Consider the following 23,078-nt stretch of genomic DNA (forward strand, 5'->3'; position numbering starts at 1 on the left):
TTTGTTTCACCTGTAGCAAATTTTTATGAGTTCCTGGGGATGCCTAGGGTGACCATACGCCCCGTATTTTCTGTTTTTCTGGCCGTTTCGACTTTTTGGCAAAAGTGTCCCGGTTTTTCCCGTATTTTACACGAAGCCTACTTGAATTTTTATTCTTTATTGAAGTCAAAGATTGAAATTACTTTTGAACTCATAAATTATATTATGATAATTACAACTATAAATAAGAATATTAATGTCCCACATTTGTCTTGGTGAACGTTTTTTTTTTTTATCGTGGAATTCAGTTTAATCCATTGCAATTTGCAGTAATACTTCATTTCCAGCCATTGGGATTTTCCGTTGTTTCAACAATATTTGGCAACTTTGTTCGGTTTTGGCATCATTTTTGGCAATAATTGACGATGCCCCGTATTTTCCCGTATTTGGAATCCCAATTTCCCCTCTCGAGGAAATATGGTCAGCCTAGGGATGCCGAAAAAATCTCATATTCTCCAAACTCAAGACCTACATGGGGATTTTTTAAGGGTCTTCCACCAAAGATGCGGAACATTTAAATTGTTTCTTTACATTCTGTGTGCACCCCCCCCCCCCCCGCCTCTCTTCCTTCCGATGGCCAATTGAGCTTCATGGTGTCGATTTTTCATCGCTTTTCTGAATAGCAGATCTTAAATAGCAATCCTAAGACACAGAAAAGGAAAAGTTTCACTTTCTAACTTGCCTGAGGCTTCCATTCTCAAATCAGCACCGTCAAACCGAAAGATACCCAGACCACATCGCCATATGGCAATATCGGCTCATTGTCCACACGGACTGGATACCTCTGGCAATTTATTCATAAAAAAGGATAAATTACAAAATATACATTACAATCATAACAACTATAAAATCATAATCTAAGTATAAAATCAGTTGCGAGATCACAAATTTACGTACACAATCGGAATGTATAGGATTATATGCTTGATTTCCGATTGTATACGTAGATTTGTGATCTCGCAACTGATTTTATACTTAGATTATGATTTTATAGTTGTTATGATTGTAATGTATATTTTGGAAAGTATCTTTTTTTATGAATAAATTGCCAGAGGTATCCAGTCCGTGTGGACCAAAGCCGCTTGTAAGTTAAACTTATTACTAAGTACGCTTGTACTCTTAATGCAGCTTTGGTGTGGACAATGAGCCGATATTGCCACATGGCGATGTGGCCTGGGTATCAGGTTTGTATTTCGGTTTGACGGTGCCGATTTGAGAATGGGAGCCTCAGGCAAGTTAGAAAGTGAAACTATATATTCCATATTAAATCTTAATTCGAATATAAAACCCTAAATCACATATTGAAGTCAATAATAAATCAGATAAAATTCATAATCGATTTCATCCTCGATTTAAATCATTCGATTTCCATGGCATTATACTGTTCTTGTGCTATCAGTCAGTCTTACTTAATAGTTGATCGGTTTCTTTTTTCTTTGTGAACGGCGAAGTGGTGCAGTTTGTACTTGTGCTATTGGCTGATATGGCGTCTGTGGGATCACTTTGTCTTCATTGTCTTCTATCCATCTAATTATTTTCTTGACTTTATTTATTCTACTTTTGTTTTTAAAAATCTCTCTGATCCAGAGTGTGGCATTTTTAGCAGCGGGCACAGCCATGTGCTTTAGATTTGCAGTTAATGTACATGTTGTCAAGTAATGGATGGGAGTGCCGATTTCACCACAAAGGCAATGATCTGTTCCTCGTTTTTTGAAGCGGTGAAGGTAATTTGGAAAAGGTCCGTGATTGGTTGTAAAAAATACAAGTTCTCCGCTCCAATTTTTTGCGTTGTATGAAACTTTTGGTACTATTTTGTGGACACTTCTTCCAGTTTTGGCATCATTCCATCGGGTTTGCCATAGATTGAGTATTTCTTTTCTTGCCTTTTGTTTCGCTGTAGATGATGGTAATAATATTTTAATTAAATGTGTGCCAATGATTGTCGCTGCTTTGGCCATTGCGTCTGCTTCTTCGTTCCTCCACTCACCCACGTGCGCTTTGATCCAAGATATGCGAATTTGTGGGTTCTTGTGAAGGACCTGCCGAATATCCCTAGCCATAGCATGGATGGTCATCGTGTTCTGTATTGCATATATACTGGAAAGGCTATCGCTATAGATTATAGTTGCTTGTTGGAATTCTTGAGTTTTTATGGTTGCCATATAGTTGTATAACGCTAGTAATTCAACTTGAAAGATATTATTGTCGTTTTCTAGCTTACTACTCCGGCACTCGATGATCTTATGATCTTTGGCTACTACATATCTGATGCTGTTCCGGAGATAGTTTTCGAGCCATCTGTGTATATATGAGTTCTTTGGCCTCCTATTTCTTTGTTCTGGTTATTCCCGATAGATACTTGGAGTTGATGCAGGTCTTCCGATGGGTGAACAGTTATTTGTTTTTCCCGTCGCTGCTACTCTTCTGGAGCAAAGTTTAATGCACCAATCTTTGCTGGTCGGTGTAGACGTAACAATAGACCAATTTGTGCTTCATAATTCATCCATAGGCTCCAAGGCAGACAACCTGTAATGACATATAGTGCACTATTTGGTGTTGTGTGGTACACTCCTGTGATAAATAATAATAAATTACGTTGGGCTGAGTCTAATTTCTGTTGCATGGAGTTGGTTGCGCCTGCGTACCAAATAGGTGTTGCGTAAGCCATTATTCGTGTTGCTATTATCCAATAGAGAACTCGTCGGTGTTGATATTTGATTCCCCATTTCGCTCCGCCTATGTTTTGGAGCTGGAGAAGCAGCTTATTAATTTTTTCGGTTTGTTTTTCTATGTGTGGATTCCAAGTTAGTCTAGAATCTATGTACACGCCGAGGTATTTTAATATATCTGTTCTTTTTATAGATTTTCCAAGCATTCTGATGGTGGGAGGTTTTTTTGAAGATATCCATAGAAACTTTGTTTTATCTGCTGCGACTGTCAAGTAATGTTTTCTCAACCATGTCGTAAATTTTTCTAAGGCTTCCATCGCTATTTTTGCAGTGCCTTTGACTGTGTGGTATGAGACTATCAGGAGAATATCGTCTGCATATGCCTGTACTTTCACATTTGATGGCCATGGCTCTTTCAGGATTTCGTCAACCACAAGGTTCCATAAGAGTGGTCCAGAACACGAGCCTTGAGGACAGCATTTGTATATTGATGCTTCCTCACCTCTTCTCCAGCTGTAATCATTACTACCAGTTTCACCACAAATGGAACCTCGTTTATACGACGTCCAAGAGGCCACGTCAAAAACGTTGTAGGTATATGGGTGAAAATCGTGTAACTGAAACTTCGCTAAAAATGATCTCCCTCCCCATAGACCTCAAAGGAAAATATTACAAAAATTCAACGGTTTTAACTGAATTTTGTTATATTAAATTTTTCAAAATCATATTATAAATTACTTGAATAACTGTTATTCGCATTACATTCCCGTTGCTTAAATCTTGAGTATTCTTATATTGTTCTCCTGAAAATTTGAAAGAAAAACTTTTTAATTTTAAACTTCAAAAGTAATTTTTTTTTGTTTTTCACATCTGAGCAAAGCAGATAAAATAAATCGAATCTAGCTCTTTAAAAGTTGTCTAAAAGAAAAGAACCACATTACTGTTTCTCAAACCATGCGTCGCGGCTCTAAGGAGCATCGCCAACACCCAATGCGAATAACAGTTATTCACCAATCGCCAACACCACCCGTTGTCAAGGGTGTCATGGCTAGCTGTCGACATTGCTGATTGCCTGTCTAGTGCTTTGAAGGGGTAAAAAATCTACAAGTGTTCAATTGGTAAAAACTGACCGTCCTTTCACTTCGTGTCTTATGTTTTTACTCACGATGGAATTTTTCGCTCCGCTCAGACCACGATTTAATTTTGTGCTGAAATTTGAATAATTTAATCTTCATATACACTATAGCTGGTGCTTTGGTTTGGCGCACTGGACCGGAATTCGGGAACGGGCGGGGGACGAATTCACTCTTTCCTCTTTCTTTGACCACTCGTTCTATATTTCGGATGAGAATGGTGTATTCCAAAATTCACACTCAACCCAGCTGACCAAGTATAGGAAGCAGTAGATTTTTTCCCTTGTTCTGTATTTTGTTATTAACCACATTACGATCAAGGACGCCAATGGAATAAATTCAAACAAATCTATATGGTCTCGATATAAAGAACGTTTGATTAAATTTCACTACATTTATCACTTTCACCGGCGATTATGCATACTTTCCAAATAAAGTTGGAAAGTCTGATAAATACAGAAAATTTTATAACCTTTCTTTTCTTCATTAAAAAAATTGTTTTTACCTGTACATGATACATATATGCACTACACGTATTTTGCAATAAAAAATTAAATTAAAATAAGTGTGAAGAAGAAATAAACGTTCATAACATTATCGGTTATGTTGGCTTTCTTCACACGGGAGTGAAATACACTAAAACCCTATTCCACGGGACCGGGGATCAGAAAAAAGTCCGTTAAGGGAGGGGTTTCACTTTATCTTACTTCTTGATTTCAAAAATTCAAGAAAGTATTGTTAAAAATAAGGGGGAAGACGGAACATTTTACAAGTTGGGGTGACTATAATTACGCGAACGTCCCGTAAAATACGGGTCATTTGCTCACCTTACATATATATATATATATATATATATATATATATATATATATATATATGTTTCTTTTCCGCGAACTGAAAAAGTTGTGCTCCCCTGTCCTAATCGATTTCTTCACCATACTTCGATGTCAGAGTTTGGATTCGAACTCAGACACAATGAGGAAGTACGAGGAAAACCAATCTGCATTTTAGACATAAGCATCTTCATAGAATAAGCATCCGTTAATCAAGTTGACTTTTGCGATCCGAAAATTACTCCCGACCCAATTTTTCGATATCTTCAAATTACTTTGTCTTCTTAGTGATCAGTCAATATTACATAACAAGCATAAATCGGCTTAGTTTTGCGTGAGGAGCTAAGGTCATCACGTCAGGTCCCAATCCTTTTGTCTTATTTTCTTGTTCCCTGTAACAGGAACTGGACGCCCCAAGATGCGTTCAACGAGAAGGTTTTTGGCGGAACTGACATGTGGCACACAATCGTGATTGCAATAAATTTTCTTTTTGCAAGAAATTTGCGCGGGCTCTAAACTGTAGCAAAAATTTTTTCAGAGGTGACTTGGAAGATGTATGTCAGCGGAACTGAGAGAGAGAGAGAGAAGGCAGGAAAAGTCGGAACAAAAAAAAACAAGGAATGATAATCTGCTCATGGAAAAACTGCTGTCATTATTATTATTGCTCTTGAAGAGAGAGAAAGAAGAAAGAAGCGAAGTGTGAGGGATCGGATAAATACGAATTTTTGTGTTGGAGGGCGAAATCCAATGGAGCAGAACATGACGAGTTAAACTGCAAGCAAATAAATCACTTAAGAGCGGAAAACTCACATAGGTGGTAAGAAATTCAAATTAGGCACCGAGCCACTTAGCACCGTAGTGCAGATGGAGCGCAACCTCATTGTTCGAGCATAAAGGTAATTGTGCAAATTTGAGAAAATCTGTCCTAAGATTATCTGAGTACACGTGATAAATGCGACAAATGAATCAAATAACTTTACCAATTGCAATCGTCCTGTCGCCACTGAGGCAATTTACTACCATTTTACCTCCGAAGAGATCGCTCGCTGTGTCGGAATATTAATTATTGTTGGAGTACAACTGTGCATTCAATGTAAGTTTCGTGCATGCATTTGTTTCAGTTGATGCCATCCAACTTCTGAAGACGAAACCGGCAATGAATGAATATATTTTATCATTATAAGTAAAAAATTTTAAGATCTATCACTCGCTATATGCAGGGCCGTCTTTAGAGCATCATGCCCCCTTCCCCCCGGGCAAAGGGATTTTTGTGAGGCCCTACCTGGTAAATTTTAGAAAATTTCAATCAGATCTCATTTTTGTGAGGGCCCCTTCTTCTCTTGAGGCCTCCGGGCCCGTTTCCGGGTGGGCTCAAGCCTGACAAAACTTTTATTGTGCAAACTTATGACAAAACTTGTGCCATGTGTATTTCAATATGTGAATGGAGTGTTACGATTGAGTAATTGTACCGTTGTATGGTCTGCTGATCATTGTGGCGAGATTTTTAGAGGAGTTGGCAGGCTGGCTCGTATTCGGGCCTCAAAGTTCAGAAACCACAGAAAACCAACTTGAGCCGCCTGCATGGCCCAAGAGTGGGGTACACGGTGCTTCAGCCCGGGGGCTCAGGACGATTCTTATCATTCCTTGTCTTATCAAACCATAAATTTCACATCATAGAGAGACCCGTGCAAAATCTGGTTTTTGGGGACATTAAAGATATCAGCCAAAGGGCCCCCACTGCAAGATGTGGTGACCATGGCCATCAGCGAGAACCGAACCTGGAACCTCCATCACTATTCCTCCACGACCGCACTGTAGTAAAAAAAAAAGTAATAATAATTAAACGACTCACCATTGACAATTTTGAGGCTTAATTCACATCCATTAAATAATTTGTTTTTTCTTCCCATGAGAAAATTTAACCTACATTTTGTAACGATGCTCAAAAAACTTTTCGAAAGCTTAAAATTCTCGAAGGTGCGAGAACCGCATCAAAACCTCGTTACACACCTCAGTACACGAAAAACACATTGTTTTGAGATTCGAGCATGTATCTAGAAATTTAATGGAAACTGAATGACGCACGTCGAATGTGCATTCGTACGAAATATATAATCGCATACTCCCCCTTCCGGAAAGATCGGGGTCATAAGACATTTGCTCCACGGAAGTCTCTACAAAATGGCATATTCGTGTTTCCTGATCAGGCTCTGACCTCTTGATACACATATACAACCGAACCGCTATATTTCGCATTTTATTCATTTCAAAGATGCGCCGGAGCAGCACGCGATAAAACGCTGAATTATACGGACATTGAACAATGCGAGAACATCAACGATAACGAACACCATTAGAAATGGATCAACAAAGTAGAAGATAAGGATCATCGAAAATCACCATTATTCGCGGCTGCGACGACCTTTACTTTAATGGCCATCTCGCCGGCCTTCATATCGACGACCACGACCCCCGGTTACCAATACTATACCAGCATGATGTATAATAATGTCACGGCTTTTTCTGGATTGACTGATTGGGAATAGAAAGGCCGTTATCGAATGGGGAAGAAACACGCTTAGTTGAGTAAGTATTTCTATTCCAAAAGGTGGGTACTGTCTTCTTTTTATTTCGATTGGTTAGGCGGGACAGCAGTGGCACAGTTCAGAAGCATCGACTGACTCTTTTCTCTCTCTCTCTCCTTTGTATGTTTAGCCGACATTTTTCTTGAAGAAAATAATCAGTTTTTAACCGGGCCATCCGAAAGACGAGGTAGAAAAGAGAAGTCAAGTAGCGATATTTGACGCGTCACTCACACAACAACAACAAAGTGGATAGGCAGCAGCACTAGCAAAACACCATGAAGTAAGTGAGTCGTCATCCCTGTGCGCATCGCCAGTAGTCGGGAAGTTGATCTCGGAACAGGTTGAGAGGAAGAAAAAAAAAGATCACGGTGAAGTGGCTCTTATTTTCTCCCCAGCATCCCTGCCGATCATTACCGTTTTCAAAGCACGTGTGAACCAACGAATTTTGGAATATTCTCTTCGCTACAAATTTTTCGAAAAACATGTGCGAATGTCTTCCCACACTGACACTCGCGTATCGGTAAATTTTCCTCTCCGCTCGTGCCGATGATATCGAGGATCTAGAACACGCATCTACATACAACCTGATACTCCTGTCAAGGATTAACCTCGTCGTACTTAATTCGTCAAATTCCGACAATACTATTTAAGAAGAAAAAAATGTGGACTATAGCATTGATCGCTGGATTAACGTGCGCTGCTAAAGTCTGCGCCGAAGACTTCTCTGGTAGGGAGTACAATCCAAACGGTTATTACGACGAAAACTCAATTACCACGGACTCTTACACTACTGAGTATAGCTACGATACCAAGGTAAGTCTCATACTATGGAAAATTTTCGCACTATTGTATTCCCACGCATTTTGCGGCATGCCGGAAAAATCAAACCATTCTTTTTCAGATATTTCTCACTCTCTTCAGTCCTAAGTAATTTTTATCCCCCTTTTTTTTAAATCTGCTTAATAATCTTTCTTAATGGGCAATTTAAAATTCAGCTCTTGTTTCTCTATGAAGAGAGGCTTGATTCATTGAATAAATTTTCTCTGGAACAATGTAGGCGTCGTGGAGATTGTGATCGAAGAATCTAAGATTCTCACTGGGATCGATTGATGGATCATGAGATATTGTTACGCCGTCATTCAAATGCTTTGACTATAATGGGGCTGTAAATGCGTGGAATATTTTACCTTCTGTTGTCGTGAATCCCCCTACGATAGACACTTGCAAAAGGAAATATGATAAGCTTGTTGGGAGTAATCGAGAAGCTCTATCCATACAGTACTTAGCGGGGGTTGGTGCACGATCTTGGCTTCCCATGCTTCACTATGCGAAAAATCTCCTTTCTTTAAGGAACATTTAAAAATTTTCTATTCACTTTAGGCACTCAATTTTTCTCGCTCAAATACTATGGATACTTTCATACAATTTAACACGAGCATTTAGGATTTTAATAGTTGGTTATTTTTTTTCGAACTTTTAACTTCAACAACATGAAATTTTTTTAAAAAAATCACCAAAATTTACCCAGATTTTGGGCAATAAAATTTTTTTTTAATAATTTTAACAAAAAAATCCTCGTGTTAGAGTATGTAACACCATAGCGTTGAGAGACACGCAAACTTTCAAGACATTTAAATGAATGGTGTTCGAAAAAATGTTCCTTATCTAACAAAAAAAAATTAGTTTTGAGAAAAAAACATTCTAGTGGAAAACATTAGCATATAAAATGCCTGCCAGGGGAGTTTATATAAAGATATTTAAAAAAATATTTCTAGTACAGGTAGAACAAAACCTTGAACACAGTTAGACGCAAAAAATTTCATAGTATTTGGAAATCGGAAAATTCAAACGTGTCTTTTGGAAAATTTGCGTGCACCAAATGCACCTTAAATGATTGGCAACCATATTTTTATTGGCAGTGTATTATATCTTTAGCCACTGAGAGTCACTGTATATAAGCTATGATGGTCATTCTCAAAGTGGGCACCACGATGAGCTGTCCTTATTAATGCGTGTTTATTCAATACCATGAAGCGGTTCTTTATCAGACTATTCTGGGGAGCCGCGAAGACTAAAGTTTGAGAACCACTGGGTATATAACCAACCATATTCTCATGGGTTTTTTTCCAATATTATTTCTTCATTTATTTTACCTTTTTTTCCATTTTGTTTCTTCCAGCCATCCTGTGGGCATTTTTCCTGTTGTGGCTTCAGATTTAGTATTTGTATTTACGTTAGATCTTCTCAATACAATTTGACCATGAAGAATTTTCTTGAAATAACGTTCGCGAAAAGAACGCAATGTGATGGGTTCGTTCTAATAATATCCAGTTCGATGTCTAGAAATGACTGAAACTAATCAGCGTGAATGGGGACATGGATACACGATTGAGTTCAGATTAACTGTTCATTCAAAGTTTCATCTAATGGCAATATTAGTGTTATGTCTAAGAACTTGAGTACGCTGAAATTTGTCATAACTGAAAGAATGAATAGAAAAATTCCTAAATAAAATGAAGACCTAATGACCCGAGAGAGACTTTCCGTCCATGTTTGAGTTAATGATAGGAAAATAAAAACCAAAACCCAGAATTTGAAAAACAATTATAAAAAATTGTGGAATTCGATTATAAAAATTTATACAGTAGTTGAATGTTATCTACCTGTTACAAGAAGAATTGTAAGTCGATAGTTGCCACCCTGTATGTTGTCTCTAGTTTTTGTAATTGCATTTTTAATTGGGTTGCTGTATTTTAGAAATATATTCAGCCACCTCGCAGGGCATTTTGCCTATTGTGACCTTGTATTTGTATAAGAATTTACATAGCAAATTATACAAAAATATATATTAATAATAGTATTACTTGTTACATATCAGACTAATAACGATTTTAATTTTTTGAATAAACGGTCACCAGAAAAGTTACAAAATTAAACTGTAGCAAGTGCTGGACAAAAATTAAAAAAATACAAAGGAGTTTTGCCTAAAAAATTGCCACTTTCATTAAAAATTTCTTCGATAAAGGGGGAAAAAATCCACATATAGTTGACACGAGAAAAATGGTTAAGTAGACGAATTTAATTGAATAATATCCGTTTTATTCGGTATGCCGGAAATCAACTATTCCAAATTAAAGAACTGTTGTCCCTAAGTTTCCCTGGCGAGCCGCATTATGCGCGGGAGTACGGTATTTATTTTAAATTCCCATAATTTATTCAAAATTTAAACACAGAACGTTCCAATACAAAATGGTTTCTGGGAAACTAATCTCTGTTTTTATTGATGATGAATTATAGATTCATAAACCATCCTGTTCAGCTTCATGATTACACGATTCCCCCCAGTAAGAATGTAACTACAAATATAACTTGTACCTAAAAGTGACATGGCGATTTTCGTGATTATTAAAAAGATGCAAATGAGATGACGTTGCATGCGAAACCTACGTCTCACGAGCGGCACGGAACACGACAGACCAATTAATGACGGTTAGAATATGTATGCGTCAGAATGCAGTACGCATCCTGCTGTTCTTTTCTCATTATGTATCTTACTGACCAATGGAATTAAGATACAGACACAAAGAAAGTCTTTATCCCTCTCACACCCCACACATACATCTAATTGATACGACCTCATGGAGTATAATAGCTTGGATAATAGTTACAGGTGTCCTTGGGGGGGGGGGGCGGAGAGTCAACGTTTTCCACTGAATATTTTAATAGGAGAGAGGCATTACGAAAGCAAAATACAGAAGTACCGTTTATTTTTCCTCATTAGAAAAATAGACGGTATATTACAGCTACAGACATCATAAACGTTTATTTTTCACATATGTTCACTACAATTGCTGTTGATGATAAATTTTTCCGACATATCTTTCCGATACAGCTTATTACATACTCATGATACTTATAATAAGCCTATGTTTAACCTGTTGCCCGTGAAAACACCAAAGAATGATCGATGCTTGCGTCCGATTTTGCATTGGCGGGGAATCGATCGACTACCCAATAAAACAAACACCCCATTCAAGCATCACCATTCCCTTGATTTGAGTCTGAAAAATATACCGCAACTGTCACATGGGTGCTCGTCTGATGGTAATGCCAATAGACGGCGCACATGATTCAACATATTTAATTACTTTTCGGGGTCGGGATGCGAGAATGTATATTCATGTTCACTGGGAGTGCAGCTCAGTAAAATGGAAGTTGGGAACCACTGCTTAGACTAGTGATGCGCAAACGCTAGTGGCTGCCCGCCCCAGATTTCAAAATTAGTCAGAAATTTTCAATTTCAGTGTTTAAAAAAATATTTAAGGGGTTGTTCATTTTTTGCATATGGAAAATATAGTCATGAGAATTTAAATGGACAGTGATTTAGAAACTTATGCCTAAAAATTCTAATTATGCATTAATGCCCGAATATGTCCGGCCAACCACATTTTTTCCTTTTGTTTTTTCGAACGCTCCTGAAAATGTTTGCCCATCACTGGCTTAGACTAAAACTAGCTAACATAAAACACACCTCACACTACAAAATAACAAAAATATTATTATTGTAATTATTGTTTTAATTCCCAAAAAGTTCTACACCAACGTTTATCTAACTCAGCGGTTCTCAACCTTTTTTGACTATAGCGGAGTTTTCTGGTAAAAAATTTCTATGGCAGAGCCCCGTAGACATATTTTTATTATTTCAAAATATCTATAACATTTTTTTTTCAAATTTAGTTTTTTTTTTCTCGAGCTGCAGCGGAGCTCCTAGAGAGTACCCCGGAGCTCCGTATGCACTCTCCGCGGGACACCGGTTGAGAACCACTGATGTATAACTCGAGGTGCTGTGTATCCTTTCGAGTTTTCTGGGCTACGCGGGACCACACTCAAAATACAAACGATAGCAGATGAGAACACTTAAAAGCTAAACGCACCATTAGGATTTGGAAAAAAACCAAGCCGGACTTTTTTTTTGCCCGCACTTTGATAACAAAAAAAAACCCTGAATTCTACTGAAAATGTTTAAATGCATATAATCACTTTAAAATTGCTTGTTGGGCACATGAATAACTCTTCTGGATTACATCTGCATTGCGCGGTGCCATCCCCTGCTCAACCTCATACTACCACAAAATCGAAGCATACTATAATACTATAGGTATCTAAATTACTGCAGTGATTTTACGGTCAGTGTTGATAAAAGTTACTTCAACTGAAATAATTAAAAAAAAAAATTCAAACCGGGTTTGTATATGTACTTGCGAATCTTATAATCGAACAAGAAAAATGAAAATGCAACAACTTTTGTAGCTTTCCTTTATATTATCTAAATATTTATTTTGATCAATTTCAAAATTCAATTTAGTCTGAATTAGTACTTCTCGTTGTTTTGTTCTCGACCGTTCTTTTGACCACTCCTCCAATTTATGACCAAATTGCGCAATTTTTTTATACATGATAACTGGTAACTTAAATAACATATTTTGAGAAGTTAAAAACTATGGATATTAATTTATGTTTTTCTTTGTAATTAATGTAAATTTCTAATTAATTTGCTTTTTAATCAATATAAATTGATTAACTTCATTTAATTAAAACAATTGGTAATTATGATTTTGGGAATCTCGTATATCACGTGAAAAAAAGAAATTTAAGAAAAACATTTTTTTTCTACTTTTAAAAGTTATCGCTGTTTATGGTCATGGAAAAATAAATTTGGAGATCGAAAATCAAATATCAAAATTTCCAAAAATTTTAATTTTTGCGAAGTCGCGAAAATTAAATTTCTTTGTGTACTCTCTGTCTCTATCTTTCACTCATTAGACCCTTTAATTTCCAAAAATGTTAATTTCATGCAAAAGTTTATATAAAAAGTAATTGATAAAGTTTTAAACAAAGCGTTGCGCAAATGCAACGTCAGTCAAAAATGAGTTTAGTAAAATTTAAAAAAAAAAATCATTTACGAATAAAATTTGGTTTCTGAATGCCAGCAAATTTATTATTGGATTAGATTGAAAATTGACTCATATTAAATATACTCAAACTGTACGCTCACTAAGAATTTTTATTATTATTATTAGAGAATGGACGGTAGAACAGCGAAGTTCTGGAAATTATGGACTATAGCCACTATCTTCTTGCGACCGCAGGCGAAAACCAAAGATAACATTTAGAAACATGCACTTTTCTAGTAATCGAACTAAGTAACTAAAAGTAGTGAAAATTCAATAAAAAAAGTCTAAAATTATGAAGTTTCATACATGTTAATTTCAATCAGAGCCTACTTTAATTATTTTAATTGTCTTGAGAGGTTGAATATAGGTGTTTGGTGTCAGTTTCTGTCATTGACACTATAATGGTTTTTCCGCATACGCACCACTGCTATGAGATGATTAAATATGACGAGCATATCATTACAATTAGCAGTTGCATTTCAGTACGGTAATCTTTCTATCTTGATGATACTATATGAAAATCTTTCATGGAAACCAAACTCTCAGTAAAATAAACAGAACATCAGAAAGCAAAAACCAGTGGGAAAAATTATTTCTCTTTCCCTGTTCAAAATAATTGGTGAAAAAAAATATTTAAATTCAAAATTCACTTTCCCTAGGGAACATTCAATAAACATCCCTGAATTTTGAGTTGTTCAAGGGAGACCGTAGTGTGATTTTCTGTTTAGAAATAACAACTTTGATCAATAAGTAGGATCAATATCAAGAGTACTTTATAATTTTTGGGAAATTCCCACAGATTTGGGAAGAAAATTTGCGGTGCAATCAAAGATATTTTAAATAAACCTGTAGGGTGATTTGTGCGTGAAACGCGAAAATAAGTTACAGAACTCTGAATTTTTCTATTTCTCTATAATTACATTTTTTTACAACCCTCCTCTTCTTTAGTACTAGTTTCAGTTGTGTTATGTGCTCGGAATGTAAGCCAAGATCAATAACCTGAAGATCAGTATAATGTACTCCAATTTGGGGGGGGGGGGGTCGAAAAAAATCGTAATTTGATAACGATAGAATTTTTTTTTTTATGCTCAAAACTACGATGTCAAAAAAGTTGTATAGTAATAAGAAATCTAAATAAATAAAAAAAGTTCACACGCGAACGATTTCAGACAGCTTGAAAATAACTTTTAATTTAGAAGCAGTGGTGTCTGATAGGCCCATCGATCAATCCACTAAAGCCATAAAGCGTGAAGCAAAAGGGGGATGGAATTTCACAGACAAGTGTGGCAGCGAGCACCTCCCACTTTCAAATAACCAACTAACTAACAACTGGTCAACGTCCTAAGCGAGGGTTTACAACCTCAACATGGCAGAAATGTGAATAACAAACATTTCTCCACACATTTTTCTTTTTTACTACCGCAATCTGTTCCATCGCACTGCCACCCGTCAAATTCTCCATAGACCCTTTAGAAATCACAACACAACAGATCAAGTCGTAGGAATGAGACAGTATGTACTTAACTGCTCAAAAGAATCAACGGGAAGAACAGAACTGACGTGTGAAAAAAAAAAAAGATCAGTTTCCAGATAACGGCAGCCAGTCTTACTCGACGTTACTCGATATGAAAATTGGTATTATTATTGTGTATGTCCGTATATTACGTACGTATACGGAAAGTAAATAGTTTCACCGTTACCGAGCGAGTCTCGGGTGAAAGTAACGCGTGTCAGGGCAACCGTAACATGATGATAAAATAGCAACGGTCATCATGAAAAGTAGCGCAAGAAGTGGGTGTGCGTTAAAAAAAAATAAGTTCAACGCGATCCAGGTGAAATTAGAGAGGAAGGAAACAAGAATGATGCTGTATTTGATCCATTAGGCCATTGTAATTCCAAATAACGTAATTAAAAAAAAATAGCAATAAGTTTTTTCAGGCTACGTCGGTTAGGACTAAGCGTCTTTAAAAGCGTCTTCACCACAGTATAAAATACCACAGATGCAGAATCCTATTTTCGTAAAACTACTAGGAAAGTAAATAATAAAAAAGTAACGAAAGTAAAAAAGTAATTTTTAACCAGACAAAAATCATGGCGTGAGTAAGGCCGGTATTACACTCTATAAAAGTTTGATAAAATCCCTTTTATAAAACTTGAAAAATCTAACCAATAAGGTTATTGGTTACATTCTAGAAAATGCCACCGGTGACCTTATTGGCTGCATTTTTCAAGCATTCATCATTTCATTTTTTTGCATTTTTTTTTATAAAACGACTTTTACTAAACTTTTATAGTGTAATCCCGGCCTAATTCATGGGATACGCTAATTAAGCAATCATTGCTGTAAGTCAGACGCCTTATTTTTCATGGTAAAAGAGCATGAATTGACCTTTACTGTAATTTGAAATTTTTTTTATCTTGGGCGGTGCAGCCATCATCAAATTATCGCTCTAAAATTTTCATACAGACGGTTCAGCGTATTTAACATTGGGCACATGTAACATTGGGCGTATGTAACTATTTTCAGTCTTTATACTACGGTTTCTTTATCGTGGAAACTACATGATCTAAACTTGGAAGGTGTTTTGCTCCTAAATATCACTGGAAGGAGCTGATATGTTTCTGTAATGGGAAACTTTCCTACAGTGGAGACAATGAAGTTTTGCATCCCCTTCTAAAACTTTCATAAAAGAGTCTGTGTTCGTCTACGACAAGATTAACATTGAAATTGAATTTCTTGTGGTGAGATCGATAAATATTTTTCATATGTCACTAGTTTTATTTAAAACATATTACCAATGTTTTAATGAAACTTATATTTATTCGACTGTTCGCCATTTTTGTGCAAACGATAATTTTACTCAAATTTCCTGAAAAAAAAAGCACTGATATTTTTGAACCATTATCATAATCTTCGTTATTTCAACTCGACTTGTGCATCGATTAAAATGTCGCGTTTTTTATGGATGTAGTCACAAAATTAAAATCATACGGGTATATTTTGATAAGTCTAATCGGTTTTGTCGAGAAAAATCAAATTTGAAAAGTATTGATGGTGAAATTCTAATCAGATTGTTGAGTCGATCAACTCAACTAAAATTATAAACCGTGATTAACAATTAATCAGACCAGTCCTAGTAAGGGACAACAATTCAAATCAAGTCAAATATTAACATGGCCTCTAAAAGGTTTTTTTTTTCTTCTACACGTGATAAAAATAACACAACTCATGCTTATTAGTCTCGGGAATTTTGGCATTCGTCCGATCCACATAAATATATTAAGTGGGGAAATTTTATTGAGGACGGCTAAAACATGTCGCATATGACACACTTTAATACACTGTAAATTTTATTTTCCATCTAAAATTTATCTTCGATTAAAATTATATTTCAAATGACGCATATCGGAAACACTGTAATGGTTAGGTGACAGAAAGATTTATGTGTTTTCTCGTTTTAGTAGGTATATACGTGAACTACAACTGTACAAAAATGCAGGTTTTATAGTTTGTAATATAAAAGTAAAAAAAAACTTACCTACAAATGTACGGTGAAAAAAAACTCATTTTTCCCCAACATTTGGATTTTCATTCGTGATGGTTTCGGTGAAAAAATAAATTCGGTAAAAAAAAAAAAAAAGACTATCGAATAATTTTCTCGAAGACAGCAATAAAACGAAGACACGGACCACAGAACTTTTTCGTATTTTAGTGCTAAAATTTTCCCTCAACTGGAAGTTTTCTTCCTTTAAGGCAATGTTTTCAAGAATGAGAGAATTTTCAAAAATGACATTTAGCGAATAGAATTCGCAATTCAGCATAAAGCAATAGAATTCAGCATAAAGCAATAGAATTCCACATAAACCCATAGAATTTAGCATTTAACAACACAATTCAGCATTTAGCAACATAATTCAACATTTAGCAATATAATTCAGCAGATTTATGTAGCTGTTTCATTTGTCTGCTTGCAAAAAATGACTTTCTCACGAAAGTAAGACAAAATTCACTGCATTTTTTGACAGAAAACTGTTTTGTATACATTTTATTTATAATTCGTTTCGTTTATACGAGTATCATGTATGCGTCTGTTTCCGTAATACAATATGTAGATCAGTTTATATTTTTAAGTATTCTCATTCAATCATTAAATATATTAAACTAGAATAATTTATCTTTTCGAATTTCTTCATCTCCAGTAGTTTTACATACGATATTTGTAAATGGCGCTGTTATTTTAATAAATCTTTCTTTTATCCCATTCTGAAATCGGAATTTCCGATCAGTCGAACTAAAGTTCACTATTTAAATATTCAGTCGGTATATTCAGTTAAATCAAAGTCATACCAAGAAATTGATTTTATCGAATTATTAGTGATTTTATCGAAAAAAAATAAACTGCAAGGCCAAGAAAAACAACAGAAAGAGATGGATGACCATGTCTGTGTTCGTCGCAAAGAATGTCACTACATGAAGTTTTTCGGCGGATGAACTGTAATGTCTCGAAGTACACAATATTTCGAAGGGTAGTAATTTCTTATTTATGCGTCGGTGCAAGGGAACAAAGGAAAAAAAAATATGAATAAGTGAAAGAGACGTATAAATGAATATCATTATTATGCTATATTTTTGAGTGGGAATGCAAAATATTGTCTTATAACTGAGAGAAACGTATATAAGTGAGAAGGTGTAAAAGTGAAGGATCACTGTATCTTAGAAAGCAGTAACATTGTGAATCGAAGGGAAAACCTCTCAGTACTATCTGCAACAGATGCTCCTCTGTTCTGTCTACTGGATGTATTGCGAACTTTCCTTCTCAATAAAATGAAAGCAACATCAATATTACTGGTAATCATACCAGTAATATTTCCAGGCATCTAGTTCATCCAAGTTAAAAATTCTTTTCACCAAAGAAAATATTTGAAACAATCGTTTTTCCAAAGCATATGGAAATAATATAACTAATATAATAACAACCCATGACAATCGAGCCTGTTTGTGGTGCACATGAAGTTTCGGGAACGAACGCATTTTGCGACACACAATGTTACCGCTTTCTAGTATATTTCGAAGCACTGCGTACTTTGCGATATTACAGTTGATATTTCGAAAAAATTCACGTAATGAAAATTTTTACCACGTGGTCATCTTTTCCCGTTCTTTTTCTCGACTGTCGCGTTTATTTCTTCCCGATAAAATCACAATTCCTTAGAAAGATTTTGTGAATAACTGACTTCTATTAATTTCTCTAAAAGCTTGCAAAACAGTCGAGCCAGTCACTTCAAGTTGCCTCATTTCCATGGCATTTTTAAAACTAAAAGAACAGTGAAAGTTATTGAGTGTTTTATACACTGTTTTGAAGTACTATCTATATGCAATATCCAACTTTATGCAAATTTGTTAAACTTCTTTGGAAAATCATTTCAATATATACGTTTTTCTTTATTTTTGAGACAGCATTTTTTTTTAATTTTGGGTACAACTGAAATTGGTATTTGATTTATTGAAGTCAAAATTATTGCAAAGGTAGTTCTATAATCGCGTGTCAAAGCTTTATTTGATGTTGCTTTCATTTTATATTTTATTTTAAAAAACCGCATTCTCAATACTTTTTGAGACGTAGTATACATAATCGTATACGTAAATAAAAATATGAGCACACCTTTGAAGTAATTGACGGTAAAACAAAAGAATCACAACACTGGTAGTTATAAGATGAATACAACTTCCGTCACGAAGCGGCAACGCACAGAATGAAGATGAAATTGGGTGAGCGGAACAACATTTAAAAGAAAAAGAAGCAATCACCACAAAAGGATCGAATCTATGTTACGTGCGATATGATAGTAAAAGAAAAATTGTTACGGCCACTAATCCCTTTCCTGCAATTTCTGGATGATCACCGAAGGTTTGACCCAGTTGTTCGCAGATGAATATCTCGCGATTTGCCCTTTTTTAATGCTCCGACGCCACGGTCTTGGAATCAAGATGAACTCCAGGCGCACAAACACCGCTAACAATGTAACAACGACTGTATATTTTTTATATAAAACTTCGGCGGTGGATATTGTGCACACCCTTACCCTTTGCAGATGATACGGAGGCGGATGTTTTTCATGTAAATCTTGGTTATGTCATGCTCATATGCTCGACTGCTTTGTTATCACAAAATTCACAGTCTGATGATTTGGAAATACAACGTTTTTATATTGGATTAATAGCGCGAGCTGTGCTTGTTTGCAAAGGGGGATGTGTAGACATGACATACGTTGAGGAGGATTAGTACGAGTTTTGGAGTAGCCGAAAGGTAATGTGCAAGACTAAACACATTGCCCGTTATGTAAGTACGTACCGGATTACAAATTCCGGAAGTCTAAAGAATGTAATGTGACTACGATCTATTTCTTTACAGGATAACACGAAATGTTTCCGTTTTGCGTTTTTGTATCATTCGTATTCGTGAGGAAAATATTTTCACGCTCAGTAATCGCGGAGTACAAAAACTTACTCAGCCATGTCTGAGTAAGCCGGTATTCTCTTGTCTGTGTAAGCCAATTCTGAAACTAATTTTCCTGCCTCCAAAGTATAAATTTCACAATCTTTTCACATTAGCGGAACCCTTGAAATAATATCCATGTTGTACGGAACCCCTTTCTGTTAAAAACTTCCAACCCCTCGATATCTTGCAAAAGATGTGAGGCTGGATGAATCTGGTCATGCCATCTACAGGGCTCCCATTCAAAAAATTACAAAGAATAGGACGGGGGAGGGTACCCCCACCCTTAGACAAAATAATCATAGCATAATAAAAAAAATCCCCTGAATTTGTGATGCAATGATGTCTGTGTAGACTTTGGCATCAACATTGGAAACGAAAAAAAAAGCCCCACAATCCGACGGTGTGATATAGCGCACCAAACACAATTTTCTTTTATCATGTAAGGGCTGTTCATGAACAATGAGGGTTTGTAGTGGATCAATATCAAAATTTCGGACTATCTTAAAAATATGGCATACTGCAATAATCCACATACGATTGATGAACTCAAGACTAACATCATTAATGCAATATCAGACATTAATTTTTGCAGACTAAGGTCTCGAGCAATCTCGTAAAAAAAATGTGTTTTACTAGACATTTTTGTATACACAGATTTTGTTTGTCCGTGAAAAAGGCCAACATTTTCAACATTTATAGTAAATTCAAGTTGTTTTAAACTTTTATGAAAGGTAATGTTTCAATTCATAAGTTAAATCTGTTATTTTTTGTTAAATAGCCATATTCATTTTAAAAAAACATTTGTAAACTATGATGTGCGAGAATTTCGAAACACCCGGTATTTATAAACGGAATACATCAGCACAGCAAAGTTGAATAGTTTTTATCTCGAATTTTATTTCCAATTCCTTGAATGTGATGCGATTCTATAAATCTCTAAACACGTAAAATTTCAACAGCTCTTAAAAAACGAACACCGACAAAGAATCAACTCTTTCTAGGTAAAAAATGTATTACATTGCAGTATTTGGTGCTGAAAAGACGCTAAAAAATGTACTTTCCGAAATACCAAAAAAGAAATGGATGTTTCGACAACATATTTGCCATATGTACAATACGCTGAACCATAGACGGTACGTCAATCAACGATGAGTATCTTATCAATGTTTCTCATAATCAAATGCAGTGTAAGTTTGAATTCATAACCTGCATTAAAATGAAGATTAGGGAAAGATGGGGTGGAGTAGGAGAGATAATGAACATGAATTCAACGCCATTAATGCAAGAATGAAATGATTTCCATATCACGCAGACCATAGAGCCCCCGTTACCTTCATCGGTTCAACGGATGTTAGGAACAATAGATGAATATGATTTTTTTTACTTATTTAAAAACCATTAACCTACCAATGAAGAATCGACATCCCTTGATCCTGATAAGAGAGTTTTATAATTTACAAGGCAGAAAAAAAAAAGAAGAGCAACAAAATGCCGAAGGTGAAGTGGTGAAAGCACGAATAAAGTATATTATAGGGGGGAAGAGAGGCTATTGTGTATACCATTAACAAACTGATGAGGAAGAAGAGAGGAATCATGAACGTCCGTGAATATTAATGAATTGGAAGCTGATCGCTTCATCATCATTCTGCTCGCTATTCGAAGCACGGAAAGTAGTACAGTGAAGACGGAAGGATCAATACTAAGCACCATGTAACGCCAAAGACAAATCCCATAAAATTATGAACTTTTCTGAACATCAATACTGATTACACAAGGATATTCCCAGCCTGACTATTTTTCATTTTTGTAAGTTTTCACCGAGACTCTATAAATCAGCGGTTCTTAACCCTTTTCTAGCAGCGACCCAAAATCGACGACACGATCAACTTCGCAACCTATGGGTCTACAGTATTTTGACTTCACAAGTGCTCATTAAATAGTCCCCATTTAACAAAGGGTTTGGTTTTCAAAATTTGTGAAACTAGTCAGTGGAGTCTAAGGCGGCAGAAAATAAATGTACCCACTCCCGGCACGGGGAGGTAGTGACGAAAAATAACGATACGGGACTCTCTCGAGACCCCCCGTAATCGGAATAAGAGTCCGTGGAATCTTAATAGGTGAACCAATGAGGCTTGAGCCAAGGTCTCGAATCAAACAAAGGCCGGCCTCAAATTATTCAAAGTTTTCATTAATTTTGAAATTATTTTTCATCGATTATAAAATCATTTCTTTCATTAATTTTGAAATTATTTTTCATCGATTATAAAATCATTTCTTTCATTAATTTTGAGATTATTTTTCATCGATTATAAAATCATTTTTTTCATTAATTTTGAAATTACTTTTCATCGATTATAAAATCATTTCTTTCATTAATTTTGAGATTATTTTTCATCGATTATAAAATCATTTCTTTCATTAATTTTGAGATTATTTTTCATCGATTATAAAATCATTTCTTTCATTAATTTTGAAATTACTTTTCATCGATTATAAAATCATTTCTTTCATTAATTTTGAGATTATTTTTCATCGATTATAAAATCATTTCTTTCATTAATTTTGAGATTATTTTTCATCGATTATAAAATCATTTCTTTCATTAATTTTGAAATTACTTTTCATCGATTATAAAATCATTTCTTTCATTAATTTTGAGATTATTTTTCATCGATTATAAAATCATTTCTTTCATTAATTTTGAGATTATTTTTCATCGATTATAAAATCATTTCTTTCATTAATTTTGAGATTATTTTTCATCGATTATAAAATCATTTCTTTCATTAATTTTGAAATTACTTTTCATCGATTATAAAATCATTTCTTTCATTAATTTTGAAATTACTTTTCATCGATTATAAAATCATTTCTTTCATTAATTTTGAAATTATTTTTCATCGATTATAAAATCATTTCTTTCATTAATTCTGAAATAATTTCCTTCATTAATTCTGAAATAATTTCCTTCATTAATTCTGAAATCATTTCCTTCATTAATTCTGAAATAATTTCCTTCATTAATTCTGAAATCATTTCCTTCATTAATTCTGAAATCATTTCCTTCATTAATTCTGAAATCATTTCCTTCATTAATTCTGAAATCATTTCCTTCATTAATTCTGAATTTATATCTTTCATTAATTCTAGAAAAACATTTCCCGAATTAATATTAATTTTAATTAATTCTTTTTAACTTTTCTGCAATCATGCATTTCTTTCATTAATTTTAAATTCCCATCAATTCAGAAATTATATCATTTATGTTTATTGTGTTCATATATTTGTATAGATAATTTCAGTATTCCTGTGCATACTGTAATAATGATACAGTATGCTTTTTTTGGATGCTGTATAAATATATG

General features: G+C 35.0%; 2 protein-coding genes across 2 annotated transcripts in view; one reads left to right on the forward strand and one right to left on the reverse strand.

Moving 5' to 3' along the window:
• The window catches only part of LOC149088123 (elongation factor-like GTPase 1), a 187,995-nt gene that overhangs the window by 118,739 nt on the left and 46,178 nt on the right, over window positions 1-23,078 (reverse strand). The gene's annotated exons all lie outside the window — the stretch shown is intronic.
• dsx-c73A (doublesex cognate 73A) overlaps window positions 7,569-23,078 on the forward strand; it is a 36,792-nt gene continuing 21,282 nt past the window's right edge. Inside the window, exon 1 of the mRNA XM_089244673.1 lies at window positions 7,569-8,072. Coding sequence (XP_089100799.1) covers window positions 7,920-8,072 — 153 coding nt within the window. The 5' untranslated portion in view covers window positions 7,569-7,919. The remainder of the gene's footprint in view (window positions 8,073-23,078) is intronic.

This window comes from Pholcus phalangioides, unplaced genomic scaffold (assembly GCF_987345545.1).
Source record: "Pholcus phalangioides strain wild (caught in Gottingen) unplaced genomic scaffold, Ppha-v1.0 ptg000003l_1, whole genome shotgun sequence".
Taxonomy (NCBI): domain Eukaryota; kingdom Metazoa; phylum Arthropoda; class Arachnida; order Araneae; family Pholcidae; genus Pholcus; species Pholcus phalangioides.